Source organism: Ambystoma mexicanum, chromosome 5p, assembly GCF_040938575.1.
Source record: "Ambystoma mexicanum isolate Mex_15411 chromosome 5p, UKY_AmexF1_1, whole genome shotgun sequence".
Taxonomy (NCBI): Eukaryota; Metazoa; Chordata; class Amphibia; order Caudata; family Ambystomatidae; genus Ambystoma; species Ambystoma mexicanum.
This window is the reverse complement of record NC_090930.1, coordinates 686,831,775-686,853,271: the sequence shown is the minus strand read 5'-3', so window position 1 is coordinate 686,853,271 and position 21,497 is coordinate 686,831,775. Positions and strand designations below refer to the sequence as shown.

Genomic DNA, 21,497 nt, shown 5'->3' with positions numbered 1-21,497 from the left:
AAGAAAAGTCTTCAGGAAATGATGTGTCAGGATATTCAAGCCATTGGCTTCCTTTCCCCACGTTTTCAGCACGGGACAAGGCGGTACACTCGACATTAGCACACTTAAAGGCTTTTCTAGCACGAGGAGGCAGTTCAGAACTTCAACATCAGGACTTTCTTTGCCAATGTCACTTTGCCATTAAAAGTCTCTTATTTCAGAGGGCCTGATGCAACACTACAAAACATTAAAGTTCCTTTCTTCTCAGGACAGACCCACTTTAACACAAAACCTTCAATTGGTCTCCCTCTGCCGGGCTCGGATGAAATTCATGTACTTTTCCAACCTTTCTCTATTTCATCAAAATTGGAGACGTTCGACTGTGCGCATGATTTTGCTTGAGCCGTCGTAGGACTGTATTGATTCACATTTATTTGTTCTCTTTGCATCGGTCTCCCTCTCTCGGCCTCGGACCAAATGTATGTACCTCCGTCACTTCTCAACTTTATACCTTACAGAGACCTTCGAATGAGCACCCACGCAGTGCCGGACCACTCTGTCAAAAGTATTGTAGTTCAATCACTCATCAGCAGTTCAATTTCACTTGCGTGTCTTATCACACGCCTTATCACACGCCTTTCAGAAATGTTTGTTCCAGTGCTTACCAACAATGTTGCTGCTTGCAACATTAGCTTCAACACATGCCAGTCTTGTATTGGTCTCTCAACTCACCAGCTGTGTTGACTTCACTAAAGCTGCTTTGTTCTTGGAGCCAAAGACGATAACACTGAAGCTGGCAGTTCTCCCTGCCTTGATTATTGACGCAGGAGGGCCGCAGGTAACTCCTACACACAATGCAGGATTCTTCAGCCTGGTTTCCTGGTCTTACGCTTTATATCCTCAAGGTCTCGGGAAAGTAACTGTTCCTTGTCGAAATAGGTTAAGGGAATTTCTCTCCTTGCGATCCCCTTCTGTTGTACTGTCTTTCCTCTCTCGTTCAGCTGCCGTCTCGAAACTACTGTTTACTCATGTGCTTTGCCTCGCTCAGAGTGTGCTCTCGTCCTACACTTTTTGTCCGTGTTGGGAAGTGTAATGGAAGTCAGGTGTGTGTGATGGTCAGTAATTTCCTGACCTCGCCTGACCATTGTATTGGGACACATCAGGTATACTGCTCTGGTGTTAGTCTGTTTTCCATCATAGCATGCTGTCCGTGAGAAAGTGTTTGTGTTGTAAAAGGGGGGGGGGGCGGTCGAGTTCCTAAATATCCTACGTGGTAGGATGGGTTAAAGGTGTTACAGGGAAGGGGATACATACATCTCACCATCCGGTGTCCCACTCACACTCCCCGAAGACCCCTCACTCAAGTGATCCTCCAGCACTGGTCCACTCCCAGGAACTGGATCCAAAAGCGATGGCCGTGTCCTAGTCACCTGGATGACAGATCCCCGTGGACTAGTGGGTGAGACACCTTCTGGTTTCTCACACCACCAATCCGATGCCATAGCTGTGGCCAACTGGACATGTGGCTCAGACCTGTACCACACTCCCACCACCTTGGCCCATGAACCCCAGAGACTGCATCTCAGATGAGACTGACGATACATAGAAGAATTAGTAGAGCCAGAGTATCAAACCATAGAGACTGCAGAAGAACCCAGAGCTCTCTGCCCAGGTGCACCTGAGAAAGACATACTAATAGTCCATTGTGCTGGAGAATCAACTTGTCTGAGCGAGGTTGGATTCAGGAAGCTAGCAGACTGCATCTATCTGGTGTTGCCTAAACAGGTCAGCAACCTATGCCTAGTCTCATTCACCTGTGTCGATGGGGACATAGATATATATCCCAATGTCTATCTTAAATTCCGGGTTACAGATATAAACATTGTGAGGCAGAGAGGACGGTGTTTCCAGGTTTACCAGAAGAGGTCATCCTTGAAACGTACCACCTGCAGTTGGAGAGGTGGTTTTAGATGGCCCAGGTAGATGAGACAATGGCCCTCCAGAAAGACCTGATTGGTTGGTTTAGAGAGACACACAAGGAGATGGAGTGCACCATAGATTTTATAGCAGAGTCGGAGGAAGTCTCCCACGCAGGCCTGATTCACATGAGTGTCTTCATAAAGGGGAAACATGGGATAAGTGGGGTATGTGACCAAGCCTCCTACTTACGTCTCTGGACAAGTGGGAGAGTGGCCTTGGTAGCTGGGTACCTCCCTAAACCGGTGGATGATGGACCCACAGTGCAATGTGGAGGAACCCAGGCCCTCTCCCACTGTCCGAGCCGCTTGACATGGGACAGTCACATTTGAGACAATAAAACCTCTCCCCTGTGTATGGCAAATATTAGGTAGCTGCTCCAATCCACCAGCTCCACAGATGTCCATACCCCCAAATCAGCCCTAACCTAGTTTGCAAGTGTCTTTGAAGTCCTAAGGCACTCACAGTGCTGCACACCCACTAGCGGCACTCGCCAGAGCTAGCTGCCCTTAGCAAAACTTGCATAAATGGTTTGAGTTTGCATTGGTTCCCAAACCCTTCTGAGGCTCCCACGGACCAGCCTACAAAGTCTGTGGCCCGGCAAGTGGATGGAGGATACATGGAACCGCTGGAGAATTTCTGCAACCACAGTAGCAATTGGCAGGAAAGAGACTCCCAAGAGGAGCACAACTTGACAAGGTTTCTTGTTGGTTCATCAGTTTCACATAACCCCTTTTTCTGGACATTGTATAAAATCCCCAATAAAGTTCTAAACCAAGTAAATCTTGTTGTCTTTCCTGATCCCTACTGTCTGCTATGGGACATCACAAATGTTCACCTCAGGTTTCACAGTGATGATGCAATTAAACTGGTCCTCCTTCCATATGGTACCGCATTCTGATGCGAAAAGATGGGGAAGGAGTAGATCTGATCATTGTTCTGCACCTGTGGATAATCTTTGACATGGTGGACCAAAACATTTTGATGACAGTTTAAGAGGCTACCAGGTTGAAGCTAGCTTTGGAATTATTTCTCTTTCTTCAAAACGACAATTCGCCTGAAAATTGTAATCTTATTTTGAGAGGTTTGGAGGAATTATGCTCTGTTAACCTTTTGTGTTCCTGTCCTTTGGGGCCAAAGAGGGGCGGACCAAAACGTTTTTTTTCTAGAGACCTCTGGGACTTGCAGGCCAGCACTGCTTCCCTAAATCCTAACCGAGGTATTCATCTTGTGGCAAAACAATATGTTAGGGTGTACTCCTATGTCCGAAGGGAACTCAAAAGATTCATAATGAGGCGGCAAGAACCACGTACATATCATTCGTCTTGCTATTAAGCCTGCATACCGTGCCTCAAAAGTTAGGCTCATCCACATCAAAGCATGTTTCCATCATTTGACCTAGCTTTAATATGCTGAGCACACGATCACGCCGTTCAGAGATTCAGCATGAGTGTTTTTACTCACCCATGTAACAGTATTTGGTAGTGGGGTTTCTTTTTTCCTTCACTATGAAGAGATCACCGTCTGTGGAAAGTCAACTCCAAGCTGAATTATGACAAAAGTCTCATTGCTCGATCTCTGATGCTTTTGTTTTAAAGACTACAGCGTGTGCTAAGCCATGCTATCCATTTTGCCACAGGCAGTCACTCACTGTCTGCCCCATTGCACGCCCATTCTCAGTAAAGTTAATTCTCTGTCATTTGGGAAGTGAATTCATTTTAAAACCATGTGCATAATTCATTACTCTCTGTAGGGAAGCTACCCAGCTTTTTATAATTCTGCCACTTTACTCTGTCACATACCCTGCGATCTGGCAACGCAGCCCTTATGGTGGACTATGTATTTATGAAAATATACACAGGGGTACAGTCTTTTTTAGTGTACATTCCCTCCCTGTACAAATCCAACTTTTTCAGGATATGCTCTTTTGTAAATAAATTAAAACCTCATTTTTTCCCGATCAATTCCTTTTTTAACTAGGGGCTAACAAAACCTTTGGGTATATGTACGTGTTATAAAGCTTTTAATCATCACATAATAGTGTTACATAGGGCTGCGACACTTTCATTAAGTTTTTTCAATATATGAACGTAGCATGCTTGCTGTTGTTTATTCATTCTGTAGGTTCATTTAAATGCTGATGACGCTAAAATGTAACTTTGTCTCCTGCAATATCATCAGTAGGATACACTTAGTAATGAAAGAATTTAAGGTGTTTTTTATACTTGTGGCGCAGTTTTTGTGTGGAAGTAACAATTCTGTACACTTAGTAATGCTTTCGTGAGTTGGAAAGATGTCCATTTCTAGTTTACCATGTTCTCTTCCCCCACTTTTGCCTTCTTACCTTCCTGGTTCCTGTGTGCTCACAGTTCTCCTCACATTTCTCATGTCCATTCTTTCCAACTTCATTCTCGCTTGCCTCCATTGCTTTTTTCGCATTGCTAAGCCTTTCACATATTGTCTTATCTAGTGCTGCCCTATCTACTTCTCACCTCCATGAATTTCCATTTGTGATGTTATGCCTGATGTCATCCTTGATGTTACATGAGAAACAATGTGTGATTTCCTAACAAATATCAGGAGTAGTAACTTGGGGTTGTCTGTTGTTCAGTATCCATTAGGTCAGAAATCATCTTGGCACGTATGATGAGTTTCTACATAGCAATGGATGCCTCCTGCTCACAGTTCTTCTCTCCAACAGATCTCCCAGTCATCTCAACCCTTTCTCTCATCAACATTCCATGTCCTGTGAGCAGGGACATTCCACTTTAAACATTCTACCATCACTAAGCAACATGGCCTTGCTTCAGGCAAATTATCATAACTATGTACAGAAGTTAACATCCAACACTTTAGACATAACACACCTCCTTTTATTCCACCTTGTGTGCATGAATAATTGTTTGCATTGCCTTTGACAAGTTGCCAGGTATATCAATTAACTGCTTTATTTGAGCTATCCTGCTTTTGTTCCACACACCACCTCCTTGCACTCCAACTTTGCTTAGATAGTCTTTGGCCATAATTATCCCACCAGAAAACCTAGACTCTCCTTTCCTCACTTGCCTCAGTAACTTAATCTTCACTAGTGCCTCTCATTCACTCTACATTTCACGTACACAATTCCTGAGATCATACATCTCTTTGGCTGCTGTTCCCACCTCACTCATTCTTTCTTTAACTCTCATTAAAACAACATTTACCATTTTAGACTCCCCCATCCAGACAGGACACAAGTGGGTATTCAGTTTCCTACCTCTGATCAATTTAAGGCACCATGTAGTATAATCCTTTACTGAAACACTCTCCATCTTTTCTTGCACCCAGTCATTTCCATTTCTAACTGGGATCCTAATACTGTGCATAATTGTCCTGTTAAATCTTTCCAAAAACCCATTGCTCTTCGGATTGTAACTCGCAGTGGTGTTTTGTTTGATACCACATTTGGGCAAAACATCTTAAAACTCTCGTAACACCATTTGTGGACCAGTACCCATTAACACTTTCTTGGGGAACCCTACCCCCCCAAAATACAGATTCCAAAAACATAACAATGCTTGCTGATTTGGGATCTTGCTGATATGTGAACGGAGAATAGCACAGGGACAATGCGCTGGTCTTGAAAGCAAGATCACGCAGAGCAACAGCGGTTTGAATCCTGAATCCACTCTATTAGGCGCATTATAAAAAAACAATTAAATAATTAAATCCCTTACAACACATAACTCTGGCCATTTAGAAAACAAATCATAAACAGCAAACCAATATGTGTCTCTTGTCCCTCTAAAATTAAAAGGTCACAACAAATCCACCACCAACTGCTCCCATGGCAAAGCCGGCATCCTATGTACCATCATGGGTGGCTTTTGAACCTTCAGTACCATGTCACTCTCTGTGCACTCATCACATTCTTGCACTTTCCTCGTTATAAACTCATCCATACCAGGCCACCAACAATCTGTGTGAATTACCGCTTTAGTTTTTCAAATACCTAAAAGACCTGGATGACCCATGTCTACAACTTTGTCATGCATCCCTTCCAGTAATACCAACCTTTCACAACAGACATACCCATTTTGTATGGCCAACTCCTTGCATACTCTACTGTAGTCCATGTTCACCTTAAGATCACCATTCACTTACAAACCAGCTTCAACTCTTTTCTTCAACACCTGATATGCCTCATCTTCCTGACCTGATTTATCCCAAACTTCCTTATCCAATCCTCTTTCAACTACAAATATCTCCCATATGCCACCTCCTACACTTTTTATGTCAAATTCATTTTCATCATGTACAGCATTTCCCGAAAGCCCATCCGCCACCACATTCCTCCTTCCTTCTACCTGCTGCATTGCAAATCTTAAACCTTGTAACCTAGTAATCCATTTGGCACTCCTTTGCGATACTCCGACTATACCTTTTCTGTTAACTAACGCTTCATGATCAGATCGTATGCTAAACGGACTACCCCATAAATACATTTTGGATTTGTCAATTGCCCATTCATATGCTAGGGCTTCTTGTTCAATGGCTGAATGTTTTGTCTCTGCTTTCCTTAGAGCCCTGCAAGCAAATGCCACTTACTTTCGTGCCCCATCACTCTGCACCCAAACTTTACCCAGCCCCAGGCACTTCTCTGTACACTATTGTATCCCATGGCTCCTGAAATCGCGTTAACACTGGTGCCATAACTTATTCTTGTTTGATTTGATTGAATTTATTTTCAAACTCAGGAAAACAATCATACATCACACCCTTTTTGGTTAGTTATCTCATACTTCTTGTATTATTTCACAAATTCTTCACAAACTTTGAATAGCACTCAATTAAACCCAAGATGGTCACCAATTCTGACTTATTCTTTGTACTGGGTATTTCAATAATGTCTTTCACCCTGTGTAGCGTAGATCGAATGCCTTCAACTGACAACTCATGACCCAACTAAGGTACTTTTTCTTGTCTAAATTTATATTTCTCTAATGTGATGGTGAGACCCACTTCCTCCAATCTGTTCAGCATCTCCTTAACTCTGACATCATGTTCCTCTTTCTCAATTCCCCAAACGAAGATGTCATCTTGGCAGTATTTCACACCATGAAAAGCATGCAAATGTTTATGCATAATCTTTTGGAACACACTGGCAGCCAGTACACATGCTATGCGAAAACACCTAAACAAATCCACTAGTGTTATGAATGTGGTAATTTCAGATGATTTAGGGTGTAATTTTACCTGATGATAGGCAGATCTTAAATCAAACCGCGTAAATATCTTTGCTCCAGATATTTCTGACACCAATTCCTCAGTCTTGGTTAAAGGAAATCCTTCTGCTGTTACGTTCCTATTAACTTCCCTAAGGTAAATGCATAACCTAACCGTGCCATTAGCCTACCTAACTGCCACTATGGGGCTCACACATTCAGAAGCTTCTGCCACTTCAATAATGTCTTATCTTTGTAATTTGGAGAGTTCCTCTTATACTTCCTTTTTCACCGTACGACACTCACCTTGAACATCACTGGCACCAAATTTCCATTCAATTTGTTTCAATGAAGAATCCTTTTAAGCAGCCTACTTTGCGAAACAGTGGAAGAATAATGCATCCATTCTCTCTATTGAATAACTGGGTCCATAGACTGCCACCACATACTTCAAGAAACCCTCTTTCCGGTCTCTCCCTCGTACAGTGGGCTCACCTGGGGCTTGTAGAAATAATGTTAGACCCGGCACATTCGCCATGTCTATTCCACACTCTACCATCAGGACACACCTTTGTGACTTTGCCCTCTCCCTTCTCTGTGTCTTTCTTTTTTCCAGTTTAGTTTCCTCTTATATTGCCACCAGGTACCACATTCTCAGAAGAGCAGCAGCTGTACTCACACTGGTTTGGCACTTTGTCACCACTTTGTTCAGTATCCATCAGGTCATAAATCCTCTTGGCACATACGATTTTCTTGTATATATTTATTCAGGTTCCATACAAAACAGATGCAGCCTTCTACACAGAGGCCTTCTCTCCAGCAGGTCTCTCAGTCATATGAACCCTTTTTATCATCAACATTCCATGTCCTGTGAGCAGGGGCATTCCACTGTAAACATTCTAACATCACTAAGCAACATGGCCTTGGATGATAACCTTCATGTTACCTTGACAAAGCATGTTCAGTGACTACTGCGACACATTTTTAATAAAAGTTAAATACAACGTTTAAAATGGGTAATATTTATTATGTCCCATCATGGTATTGCAGAAAGATACAACTGTATACTTTATGTGTGGTGTTGTGGAAGAAGATGCTGGATTTTTCAAGTGACATGTTGTAGTAACCAAAAGAGGATAGATGGAAGTCCAGACACAGGCCAGCTGTGAGCCTCTTAGTTTGAATAGCCAGGTAAGCTTCATTGTACATATATACATTAGTTCATAGCTTAGAGTTACTCTTAGGTTATATACATCATAGGACCAGCCACTGGCTATCCTCATGCACTCCAATTTGGAATTCTGTTGATCCTTCGTCCCATCTGGAACTTAAACATTGTGCAATAAAAATCCATTTGAATTTAAGCAGTGACAGAGAGCGCATTAATTCAAGAGCACACTTAGAATAATAATGAAACTTAGCTGAAGAACACAAATCAACATGGATTCCTTTCTGTGTGCTTGACTGCAGTCTAGTTCCTGTGGCTTTACAGCTTCAAGAAAACAGCATTAATTGCTCCACTGCAAAAGAACAATGCTGCAGTACACATTTGCAGTAGGGCAGTTGTGCAATTCAATCTATGTTGCTTTATTTTGGAGACTTCCCTTCCTTAAATCATTAAAATATATAATAGGACAACAGTTTTTGTACTAAATTCAGTTTCGTAGAACTCTTTACGTTGCTTAACAAAATATATTAGGTCACCTAATTTATAGTTACAGATAAAAACAAAATACATTATAAAAACATCAGACTTGCACCATCGTAACATGGAGAATAGCAGCTTGAATTCCTATGAACCACAACTTATTCAATTATTACCTCGGTTCCCTGTCATTTAATCTTGGAATGTTTTTAGTGGGGTTTTTTACCACAGATTTTTTAACAAAAAAACTCGATTCTTTAATTTTTAATTTTTGGGTGGTCTCCCCAAACCACTCATCCACTTACATTTTTTATACATTCCCGAACACCCACACCCCAAATATATATTTTTCTAACCCCCGTAAAAATTTCACTGAGTTTTTTTTGATAAATCTGCAGTCAAAATCCCAGCGAAAAACATCCCGCGATGAAAGTACATCGTACCATTCTCTCCTTTCCTATACATGTATTTAGCAGTTGTTGGTTCTCCCCTCGTGGTGGCATTTGTCAATGTTTTATTCCTTATGTTTAATATTCCACTGTGTGACTACAGGTTATTTTCCGTCATTTTATTTTTTACCAACTTTATTTGGTTTTCAAGAGCATAATCATAGATATGCATACATTAAAGAATAACAAACAGTAGCGTAGCCCATGTCTTACCCTTTTTTCCGGAACCAGTCTTTAGAGTCCATTTGCTCATGAGTTTTAACTGTTAGAACATCCATTCCCCCCATACATATCCTCCCAACATTTGGGTGGAGTACTACGTCTTTTCGGGCTTTCTTGAATGTTCCATGGGTCAGGTCACCTTTCGGCTCACGGTTCGTATTGACTTTTAAATGACGGTAACCTTGCAAAGTAATTTAGGTTTAAAATACATCTGCTCTCTATCGTCTTTGAACTCATTCAACGGCATCCAGGTGTTCTGATATTTTGAGTAGGAGCCATGAGCTATTGCCTTTACTTTTTCCATGGCCATCACACCCCATAGTCTCACCAACCACATGGCTACTACCGGCCCTTGTTTATTCTTCCATGCTTGCGCCAAGGTGATTCTAACCGCACTCAGCATGTGGGTCAAAAGGTTAGCTCTGGCACCAGAGTTTGCGTAACACCCTTCAACTGCTTCCCCAAATAACACCACCAGCATGTCGTGAGGCAATTGCACCCCCGTTATCGCTTTGATATGGCTCAAGATCTCCTTCCAGTAGGTCTCTGCCACCGGGCAGGACCACCACATGTGGACCAGATCCCCAGGTTGCCTGCATTCCCTCCAGCAAGTTATGGAATATCCTGGATTAATAGAGTGCATGCGTGATGGTGTCATGTACCACCGTAAACAGAGTTTGTATGCCGCCTCCTTGATTGAGGTACATTTGGAGCTTTTAGCGGCTCTATGCCATTTGCAACCCTATGTCTCTCCCGAGATTGGTCTCACCACATCTGCCTCCCATTTCTGCATGTACATAAGGGTTTCTTCTGGGTCCACCGCCCCCATCAACCGGTACAATTTTGACACCCCTTTCTCAGGTTGGCCTGCTTGTATCGTTAGCTCCAGCCGTACCGGGTCCAGAGTTGCTCCTTCCCGGACCCTTGTATTGGAGATCCAGTCTCTGTGTTGGATATAATGGGACCGTTCTCCCTCCGGTATATCAAACTTGGCCTTACAATCCTCAAATGTGAGGGGTACTCCCTCTGCATATAGATCCCTCAGTAGCAGGGTTTGTTTCTCCCCCCCCCCCCAATGTGCCCAAAAGTTGGCCTGCATCCCTCGGGTGAAGTCCGGATTATAGGCAACCGGAGCCAGCGGGCCTCCCCCCACTTTTACTTTCCTACCCCTTAAAGCTTTATCCCAATACCATAGGGTGGCTTTGGTTGATTCCAGCAATGTACCCCCTTTGCCCCTGTGTCGTGCTGCATGGAAGCCAAGGCCCCCCAGCGGTCTCTTAGTTGCTGCACTCTCGAAGGTTGCCCATCGGTTCTGGCCTTCTCTAAGCGGTCATTGAAGCATAGCTGCTATTTGTGCAGCCCCTAAATATCTGCAAAGTTGTGGGACCCCCAGCCACCCCAACGCTTGTGGTCTAAATAATACCTTCTTGGAGACTCTGAGCTCCCCCTATTTCCCCCCCCCAAATAAAGGACATCACCTCCCTTTGTAATTTTTTAATTGCTGGGCCCGGGATGCATATTGGAAGCATGCCTACCACATATAGAAACCTAAGGAGCAGACTCATCTTGACTGCTGTTATTCGTGCCAGCCATGATAGCTCCTGCATGTCCCAACGCTTCAAGTCTTCTGCCAGTGCTTTCAATAGGCCCGGAATGTTAGCCCGTATAACCTATCATACATGGGGGTCAGTTGTATTCCCAGGTATTTTACCGATTTCTGTTCCCTTCTCAGGGGGTGCCAGCTTTCCCATTCTGTCACTCGCTCTGTCTTCTCAGTGATATTAAGTGCTTTAGATTTAGGATAGTTGAAATGGAACCCAGAGACCCTCGCAAATCCCTCTTTCCGTCATTTTTAATAGCGTTGATGCTCTCTGTCAGATGGTGCTTGTAGTGTACAGTTTTGCAGATAAACATTTGATAACGTATACAACATGTATTGTGAAATTAATGAAAGACTATAAAATCTTTAAAATTATGTATTGTTATCAGATAATGCGTGTATCACATTTACAAAATCCCAGTGTGTTTTTTCATAAGACAGTCGGGTGACAATGGTTGTTAAATCTTTGTTCAAAGGATTATATGGCACCAAAAAGTTGTGGCTCACATTTTGTTTAATACTTTTAGCTGTTTTGAAAGCTGAGGATGGAATTTGTGTTAGATGTTTCTGCAAGTTTGTCTGCCTAAAGTTGTAGTGCATGTGCGAAAATGAGCTAAGCAACATGGCGCCGGTGTGACCCATTTTGGAATCCACTTCCAAACCGCTATGAAAGTCTGCGTTTCTGTGAGCTCAGTTAGAAGGCAGACATGAGTTCTGCAATGGTTGCAATATTTTAGTGTGAAAGCAGATGAGCTTATTATGGAGGACAGTTTTTCGCATTGTTCACTCAAGGACGAGCCGAGAGGGGAGTCAGAGATGTGCAGGTGCATTGATAAAGGGTGCTGGGAACGAGCGCGCAGGAGACAAACTTCCTTTTTGCACTTCTGTCTGGATTTTTCTGCTCTTTCCTCCCATGCTTGCTGTCTGTCCTATGACCGAGGACAGTTGGCAATTTATGAGGGGCAGGGATTTGTCCCCCTTGAGGAGAAAGGTATCCCGAGAGGAGACCGAGAATTGGAACTCCAGGTGTTGAAGTCTCGCTGAGAGGGAGGACGCTCCGCTCCAGACCCTGTTAGTTGATGTGCAATCCCTCTGCCTACCTGCCTTGGCTCTGGGTAGTGTTGTTGTGGCAGAGATGAAACTTTCTCCTACAACGGCACCAATGGTGATGTATCCCCCTTGTTTTTATTCTTGTATTCATGTATGATCAGTTGCATTTATTTCGTAGTTATATGTACACTAATAGAATGTGAATAAAGGGCCTATAAATGGCCAATTACTTTTCAATTAACGGTCTAAGTGTGCATTATTGCCTTCCTGAGTCCAAGAACTGTTAGTCCGTGTAATAGGATAAGTCCTGAGGTCATTGCACGTGTCTGAAAAGCAAAACAGTAATACATTCCAGTGTTTCCTTGTTGTATTATGTAGTAAATTAAATTTTCTCATCAATATTTGAATTTTTTCTCAGTGAAATTCTTTGATAATAGATTGGTTATTTTGTGTTTGGATCCACAATTAAAAGGTTAATCTAGTTGATTTATATTACTATGTCTTTAAAAGTCTTCAGGCGAGTTCCCTGTCACTGCACACAACGCTGCTTACCATTGGAGGATTTATCCCCATTGGCGCCATGCCAGTCAGTTGTTGCGGCCGTGCTACTCTCCTACTCGCTGGAGCTCTGACATTGTGGCTGCTATGTTGCTCTCTGTGTGCCAGCACAGGATACCAGTGCCTGGGTTGCCCGCATGCGTATGCCATCTGGCGTGGGCAGTTGCCATGGGCCACTGCGGCCTGGAAGATGATCAAATAAATGTACTGGCGCTGCTGCGTCTCAATTTCTTTCTGTTGTCAATCTGCAAGGGGTTGATGCTGAAGCCTAGTCCTGCTGATTCCTGTGTGTTTCCTCATCCTATTTCTTCCTAAATTTAATTCCTTGGCCTTGTCTTATCCTTACCCCGCCTTCTGCCGACCTGTCTCCCTCCTGTTCAGTTATCTTCTTTTCTTGCCTTTTTATACCCTTCTCCTTTATTTATAATTTTTCCTCCTGTCATCACTGCCACCCATTATCAGTGTCCACACTATCCCGACTCCTCCATCTTCTGCTGGGGGGCAGCCTAGCACTCTTGAGTACCCATCTGGACCGTGTGTTTAGGTGGTTTTCCCTTGCCTCAAGACCAGCCCAAAGCTACTGTCAATGTGGCAACTCTATAATTCCTTCAGCAATGCCTTACATGTACGAAAGCACAGTGTGGGGTGCAGCTTGACAACAAAATCAATTTTACGCAAAACCGTTGCATCTTCGAATTAGAAACTCTCCATATGGATTTTTATTTTTACTTCTTTGGATAACCTCCATTGGCATGATGATTTTAATTTTTTTCATAGCTTTTCTAAACATGGTGTTTGGAAATGTTTTTGCATTCGTACACCTGAAAATAAAGAAAATCTATTTGTATTTGCTGTATTCCATTGTGATATTTAAAATGTAGTTGAGAAACCCCGTAATATATCATTTATGTGCTGCCCCCACTATTTTACATTTATTTCAGTGGTTAAAACTGGGTGTGTCCGTGCACATTAAATTTTAAAATGCCCCATGATTACATTTACATACATATGGGGCATATTTCAGCCCACTGCTGTGCTGCACATTTGCTTGTAGATTCGACTATTGAAACTGAAGATATTGTTTGTTATTGTGAATTTTTTTTTAAAAACTTTATTGTGCTTGGCATAACAACAGAAGGGTAAGCAGTGAGTAACATATATTGATTACAATTATAACATACATAATTGGCATATGGCATCCACAGTTAAGACAGGGAGGAATCAGACTGACGAGCAGTCACAAAGTATACATAGTTTAGCAATCGGGACCATCACTTAGATAGGAATGATGTTAGGTGAAGGTGGCGCAGATGAGGAGCTGTCCATCCAGTGGAGATAGAGGACAGGTAGGAGCGGAATCGAGCCGTACATCCCTAGGTCTGGATTTTGGCGCAATTTGTGTCGCCCATGCCTCTTCATTGTCGGAGGCCCAGGTAATGTCGGATAGCCACTGTGCGTGCGTGGGTACTCGGGTACGGAGCCAACACATCAGGATACAATGCACTGCAAGTAGCATGCATAATCCTGCAAGCTTTCGGGAGTCTCGGTGAAGACCAGGAAAATCGTGAAAGAGGCATTTCAATGGAGATGGGGTCAACTCGTGGTCTAGAATTATGGAGAGTGTGGAACAAATCTTGTTCCAGAATTGTGTAAGGCAGGGGCAGTCCCAGAGCATATGGATATAGGTTGCATCTTCAGATTTACACCTGGGGCACCTGGGAGAATGGTCTGGCAGCATCCGATTTAGTCGAATGGGCGTGTAGTGGTATCTGTAGAATTTTGAATTGAATCAGTTTAAAACGGGAGTTGAATGACACTTCATGGATATGGGAGTACGCTTCCATCATTGATCAATTACCTCTATTTCTAAGTCCCTGGCCCAAGATTGTTTCAACGTATCAAATGTGGATGAGGTCTTGGATTGTAATAAGGCGTATAACCTAGAGAATTTCCCTCTAGTGGTCATAGCATTCATTATTTCTGCTAAAATGGGGTAGTCGGGGGGCATAACAGGGAAACTTGGTTAATTCGTCTTTAGGAATCAACGAAGGCCTGAGTATTGGAGTTAGATGGGTGATTTCCGTCGTAGGGATACTGGTAAGTCAGACCATTCTAAAAAGTTGTCTTGATCAAAGATGTCCCGGATGACCTCGAACCCTGCCTCCGTCCAGTTTCGTATTTCGGACAGGGGAACGCAGGGAGAGCCAGGGAGAAAGTTCCAGAGAGGTAGGCAGCTGTGGAAATGGTAAGAGCCTCTGGAAAATGCCCATATTTTAGCGACAGCAAAGAACGTGGTGCCTACCGGGTCAAAGGGGTGACAGTTAAGGGTGTGAGGGGAAAGAGGAAGGGGGCGGATATCACGATCCCCGGTCGCACATTGTTCAAGTCGTACATGCGAGGGAGGGTCCGAGGTGACACACCAGTATGATGCAAATTGCACTTGAGCGACCAGCCAGTATTTCTCGAAGTTAGGAGCTCCGAAGCCGCCACTCTCCATGGGAGTGGCTAATATAATGTTTTATATTTGAGACGAACGGCTCCTGAGTGCCACAAGAATTTATTAAGTGTGCGATTTAGTGATTGGAAGAATTTTCTACCCGGCCACAGGGGAAGATTAAGAAAGCGATATAGGAGCTGGGGGAGAACAACCATTTTTAAGAGACCAAGTTTGCACGCAAGGGACAGTGGAAGTTTAGCCCAACCCAGGCATTTCTTACTAAGTATGGTTAGATAATTCGAGTAATTGGACTGGTATCATGCTTGTGAGCCACCACTGCCCGTGGTATGTAAATTCAGATTGTGCCCAGGTGAATCCCATGAGATCTGCCAAGGGTTCAATAGCTATGGCGAAGATCAGAGGAGAAAAGGAGCAGCCATGCCTTGTGCCTCTGGCTATATGAAAGTAATAATGTGTGGCATGTAAGGGGTCAACCATAAGGCCAGGACTTTAGCATAGATCTTGACATCACAGTTTGAGTGAAAGAGGCTGAATGACCCACATTGAGTGGGAGGCTTGCCTGGTTTGAGTAACACGGTTATAATTGATTCGCGAAGGGTGGGAGGAGGTGTGCCCAGCGAGTAGGATTCATCCCATAATGCTAAGAGATGGGGTTAAAACGAGATTTGTATTGCTTATAAAATTCAATCGGGAAGCCGTCGGAGCCAGGAGCTTTACCCATGGCAAGAGAGTCGATGGCTTCCGAAATTTCCTCAGGCGCAATGGGCATGTCCAGGCTGATTTTAGTGTCACCGGAAAGAACAGACAGGGGAAGACTGTCTAGGTACGCATCGACTTCCGACCTGGGGACAGTGTCAACATTTGCATATAAAGTAGCATAGAACGATTGAAATTGGGCATTGATGTCCTGCAGGAGAAGGGCTAATGAGCCGTCAGATTTTTCTATGGCCAGAATGTGTGGCGGTCCCGTCCGTTTCCTGACGGCTGAGTCTGGCCAGCACGCGACCGGGTGTTCGCCTTCGCCATATCTTCTTGCCAATCCGGTAGTGTCAATACATTTCCTCTCCTTTTCAGCATGGGCACGAAATGTGTCCAACTCGGTGCCGATGTCAGCGAGAATGGCTGGAGATTGATGTTGGGCATATTGGGTCTTGAGGGAGGAGAGTGCTGTTTCACTTATCGATATGTCCCTACGAATAACCTTGAGGATCCCCAATTCCTTGGATACTGCTATTCCCCTGATATAGGCCTTGAATGATTCCCAGAGGGTAGCCTGTGTGTGGACCGACCCAGTGTTCAGTGTAAAGTAGTCATCGATGGCAGACTCCAGGTCGGTTCTGAAGGCCACATCCAATAATGACTGCAGTTTAAGCCTCCACGAGCGCGATGCGTCGTGTTCTGTGCCCCAGCTGAGAGAAATAGTCACCGGAGAGTGATCAGAGTGTGTTCTGGGTAGGATTAACATGTGCGTAATATTCCTAAGAAGTATGTCGGAGATAAGCCATCTGTCTATCCTGGAGTGGGAGTCGTGCAGTGAGGAGTAAAATTAGTATTTCCGGGAATTGGGGTGTATCATTCTCCATGCATCAGAGATCTCGAACCCTGACAGGGAATCCAGGAGAGCTTTAGCAGCCCTGGAGAGTTGGCAGGGTCTGGTGCCCGATCTATCCCAGTCTACATCGAGGATTGTATTGAAGTCCCCGACCCAAAGCATGGGAACCAGGGGGAATCTGGCAAGTAATACAGTAAGGTGGGAATAGAATTCCGGGTCATCGATGTTGGGCCGGTATAGATTAAGAAACACAATCTCTTTGTTACACAATTTGCCATGAAGCAGAACGTATCATCCCAAAGGATCTATATGGGAAGAAATGAGGTGGAATTTAGCACTTTTGTGGAACAAAATCATGACACCTCTGTTCTGAGTAGAATAGTTAGTATAGTATCTTTGTGTGCCCCATGACTTCACAAATTTCAAGCAGCCCTCGGATCTAGCATGTGTTTTTTGTAAGAAGAGAATTTTAACTCTGTGCCGTTCAACATATAATTGTACATTTGGTGAAAGTGCTTTGTGCAAGTGCTGTCGGCTGTGGAGGAGTACCATCAACGCTTTCGTCTGTGGAGCGGAATGTTGTGAAACTTAAAGTGACACTGAAGGTCTTCTTATTCAAAGGACTTTCTTAAGCCCCAGGAAGACTTTTTGGAACGTTTTTGGATGTTTTCATTTACTTATCTCTGTTCTTCCTTCCAGCATTACCTTAGCCCCACCCACTTTCCCAGAACACCATAAAAATTGCCGGGCACGTGCATTTGGCGCACGCGCATTTGGTGAAAGTGCTTTGTGCAAGTGCTGTCGGCTGTCTGCTGACTGTGGGCTGAGGGCAGAGGGTAAGGTATAGTCGGCGAATCAAGCTTCTTGTTGTTTCTGTGAATGCTACTTATTGTTTGTGAAGCCTGGCATTTAGTATAAATGAAGTATACTGTCCTGAGACCTCAAAATAGACTCCTCGCCTAACGTTGCTAACAAGGGTCTTATGGTGCAGCTGTAGTACACAAAAAAATACAACAAAAGCCTATAACGCGTGTTTTACACGTATTTGGAGGAGGGGTTTCTGGAGTATTTTGTGATTGTTGGAACGGTTGAGTTTGGCGCCAGAAGTGGTGGGAGTCTATTCCTGGAGCGTGGTGTGGCTATACAGTGGGGGATTGCTGAAATTAGTGAAACCAGATAGAAAATATCTGTTGCATCTATAATGGTGTTAACGTGCCTTCCCAAGAAAAAATGGAAGCTTGTGTGTTAGAAGCAATCCAAACCCCTAAATCATCCTCATGCACCATTCAGTTAGCACGCTCTTGTTAATCGGCCTCTAACCTACGGATTTGCTTGGCGATGCCGGATATACAAAAGTTTTGTGCAATAGGGGCCAAAATGGTGGGGAAACGGGGAATTCACAAACAAGCTGTCCTACGGTTGGGGTAAGCAAGGTGCTCCTGGACATTCACGAGAAGGGTGGGGCGGTGGTTAATATAATCAACATCCCGCCGGACTCGCTCATTGCCGTGGGAGCTCTGACGTTAATCAAAGAGCAATTGGGAATCATGGGGGGTGTGAATGGAAATGTGCACATGGCCCAAGTACAAAAACCGTTGGTGTCCATAGTAAATAGCAAGCAGGACAAATGCAATTTGTAAATCGCGCTATCTGATAGCTCTATGGTAAATGTGATCCCCATTTTGGATAACTTAAACAAGGTCGGTCACAGTAGTCCTGTTAGAGACCCTAGTATTGTTTCTCTTGACAATCATGAGTTTGGTGGTGGCGTGAATACCCATGACTTGTCGCAATCGCCAATAATGTTTTCCCCGACGGCGAATGAGTCATCTGTTCTGCCGTGCTCCTTTACCCAACCAACTCCACGTCGAAATCAGTCTGCCCCTGGTGAAAATAATCAGGCCACTCAGGGAAGTTTTGTAATAGGACTGGAGACATCTTTACAAACAATGAATGTGGCGCTATTTTCGCTTACTCGGCTGTATGATACATTAGACATAAAAATGAATGATCAGCATGCTCTGTTAGTATAATTGTTACAGGGTCACAGTAACAACAACCCTTCCTGTGTATGTTGTAAGAATCAAATTAATGTTGAAACTAAGGTCACAAATAATCCAATTGTAAACCATGAGGAACTGGAAGCAGTTAAAACCGATGTTATTAATTGATCGCAGAACCAACAATTGATCTTGCAACATGATGCTGGGAAAAAAACCGTTCTGAGTTATAATGATGCTGTTGATAAAACATTACAAAGGGAACAGGCGACCAAGAAAAGTGTAATAAATCCCCCAGTAGATGTAATAACAGACGAGGAGGGAAAATGTGTACCAGGTCAGCAATGCTCTAAAAAAAAAAAAGGCAAAACTGAAAAATGTGGAAACTGCGACCACATCCTCTATTAAAACTGGCCAGCAGAGTAAGGATGTGGAAAGCTCAGATGAGGTACTGCGGAATAGTAAAGGCTCCACGTACCTTATATTTGATAAGAAAAGTAAGAATGTACAAATGCTAATAATGAAGGAAACAAAGAAGACAAAAAATGTTAAATCCATAGCAAACTGTACGTTTTCCGGTACTAGGCAGTTCATTCAGACGCTAAGAAAACCTAAAACGGCTACAGCATTGGCCCATAAAGCCATTGCAATAAGTATTGAGATGTGTTTTTGTTCAAGGCAAGCCAAAGCTGTCAGGCCAAAGCAGCGTCCTTGGCGTATGAACCTCTAGATAACCTTGTATCATTGATCAACCAGATTAAGGTTTCTGGTCCTAAAAATGTGTCATCTGTACTAGTATCCCAAAAGGATCAATTGGAGACAAGTTGCTCAGGATCAAGTACAGTGGGTCAGCAAGGCATGACGTCTTCTAATGTTAAAATGCGAGTGGATCCTGTAGAATTGTCTGGTGAGAACACAATAGCGATGAATGAGTGGAAAGAGGAAATCGAGAAATCCTTAAAGAGACTTGTTTTACTTGTAAATAAACCAAATTCAGTAGATCCCATTGAAAAAAACGAATCTGGCCAAACCCTGTCATCCAATAATACAAATCAATCGCAAATTCAAAGACAGCTGAAAGTAAACTCTGCTCTTAGAGGGGCCCAGCGTACTTCGCTGAGACCCGTGGTAATACATCATCTGATTCTGCAGTGCCGCTCGCATCTGTTTCATAGTTTTTATCTAAATAGACAATCGGTCATGAACATCTTTGCGGATGTACCTTCTTTGGAAGGAATTTGTTCGGCGGATATTGAACAGATCGAGTTTTTACACCAAAGTGACTTATCAGTGGGAAAGCTGTGGATGAAATCAGGTTTTGTTAAAATTGCACTATGGCAGGCGAGAATGGATCTGTATGAATTGTTTTTTTTTTTTATTAAACAACTCGTATGTGGACCATCCACAAGCTCCGATGATGGGGAAGCAATATCAGTCCAAATCCAATAGTAACCTGAAGAATCAATACATGATCCGCCATATGGTCCCAATAAATGAGATCGGACGACTAAATGATGACATGGAAACAAGATCATGTAAAAATTAACTTGTTCATCATCCCGTCCTCCTTTCTCTAGCCTCGTGGAATACTAGAGGTTTTAAACATTTGACCAATTCCAAGGATTATCTGTTGGGAAAATATGATATATTGGCATTCCAGGAAATATGGCTGGCAAATACTCTGGTTTGGGACAAACATGTTATATCTTTAGTCCCGGCAATTGTTCCTGTAAAGGGTAGACCTATGGCGGGTCTTATGGTGGCTATAAAAATATCTCCTAATGTTCACTTGGAACCATGGTCCTCACTCAATAGTTTTCTCCAAATGGTGAGGATAAAAATTGAGTGTAAGACCATTGGATTGATAAATGTATATTGGAATCACATTGCACTTTCAGAAGATGCATTTTTTTATGGCATTGGAGGACCTTTTGAATATGACACTCTTGGATCCGACCTGTGATCATGTAATCATCACTGGCGATCTTAATATAACCTGTCATTTCTAAACAGGCAAAGGATTATCCCCTGCGGCTCAGAGATGGAACTCCCTAATGGATGAGCGCCAATTATTTAAACTTAATTGAGCTAAAGTAGGGGATATGCTGCAAAAAAACACTTGGCATCGTGGCACACACACTGCCATGATTGATTACACTTTTGTCGATGGCTGCTTGTTCTCCAGTATAACAGAGTTCAAAATGATTCCCCAAAAAGCAAGTGACCATGATATTCAAACAACGCAATGGTCATGGAGTTTTCATGAGAAACTGCATGAACACTCACTTGCGTCCAATATGACCTTGAACCCTGCTCAAAATAGATTTTACTGGTCACCTCAAACCATACATATCTTAAATAGTAATCTCATAAGGAGCGACAATAACGATTAAAAGGGATTAAGTCAAACAACTGTACATATTTGGAAGAAATGCAGATATTTGCAGTAAGGAAAAACAAAATAAAAACAACTGGCAACAGGACTCTGCATTCGTATGACTATGAGATGACTTTGCGTAAATCGCAATACAGAAAAGATAAGAGGCAGATGATGCATTTGAACTCTCCTGAAAGGGGGGCTAAACTCAGATGATTGAAATGTAATTATAAAAACTGGTTAAAATCTAGACATGCCCTGATGTATCAATATGATGCTGAACATTTGTTAGATAGATTAAAATCAAAGAATTCAGCCAAGATCTGGTCTCTTTTAAATTGTACTCAGTCTAAAGTACAAATGATCCATCAATTGAATCCAATCCCCTAAGAAGTGTGGGCTACTTTTTACAAGTCTCTATATGCA

The 21,497-nt window shown here is 43.1% G+C and overlaps 2 protein-coding genes across 3 annotated transcripts in view; one reads left to right on the top strand and one right to left on the bottom strand.

Moving 5' to 3' along the window:
* The window catches only part of LOC138481588 (uncharacterized), a 185,728-nt gene extending 181,254 nt beyond the window's left edge, over positions 1-4,474 (bottom strand). Inside the window, exon 1 of the mRNA XM_069613796.1 lies at positions 4,301-4,474. Coding sequence (XP_069469897.1) covers positions 4,301-4,381 — 81 coding nt within the window. The 5' untranslated portion in view covers positions 4,382-4,474. The remainder of the gene's footprint in view (positions 1-4,300) is intronic.
* DNAAF6 (dynein axonemal assembly factor 6) overlaps positions 1-21,497 on the top strand; it is a 502,401-nt gene that overhangs the window by 331,582 nt on the left and 149,322 nt on the right. The gene's annotated exons all lie outside the window — the stretch shown is intronic.